The sequence below is a fragment of the Myotis davidii genome, unplaced genomic scaffold (assembly GCF_000327345.1).
Source record: "Myotis davidii unplaced genomic scaffold, ASM32734v1 scaffold600, whole genome shotgun sequence".
NCBI lineage: Eukaryota > Metazoa > Chordata > Mammalia > Chiroptera > Vespertilionidae > Myotis > Myotis davidii.
This window is the reverse complement of record NW_006291976.1, coordinates 137,963-138,218: the sequence shown is the minus strand read 5'-3', so window position 1 is coordinate 138,218 and position 256 is coordinate 137,963. Positions and strand designations below refer to the sequence as shown.

At 59.8% G+C, this 256-nt stretch overlaps 1 protein-coding gene across 1 annotated transcript in view; it reads right to left on the bottom strand.

Annotated features, from left to right (window-relative positions):
- The window catches only part of ALKBH8 (alkB homolog 8, tRNA methyltransferase), a 55,980-nt gene extending 55,942 nt beyond the window's left edge, over positions 1 to 38 (bottom strand). Inside the window, exon 1 of the mRNA XM_006765339.2 lies at positions 18 to 38. Coding sequence (XP_006765402.1) covers positions 18 to 31 — 14 coding nt within the window. The 5' untranslated portion in view covers positions 32 to 38. The remainder of the gene's footprint in view (positions 1 to 17) is intronic.
- Between the last annotated feature and the right edge of the window lie 218 nt (positions 39 to 256).

The window sequence follows — 256 nt, the reverse complement described above, 5'->3', positions numbered from 1 at the left end:
TGCGCGCCGCTCCTCACCTGGGCGCAGCCATGTTAGAGGCAACGGCACTACATTTCCCATGAGCCTGCGGGCGACGCAGGGCGCTCCCACAATCCCCTTCGCCTCCCTGGCGCTCCCCATTCCGTCTTTCTCTGCCAAGAGGCTTTGGCCAGTAAATCTTCCTCCGTTACAGAGAAAAGTCTTATTTGGGGAAATAGTGAGGGTTGGGAGGTCAGCGTATTTGGGGTAGCTCCCAAAGGGGCACGGCCAGGCGGGT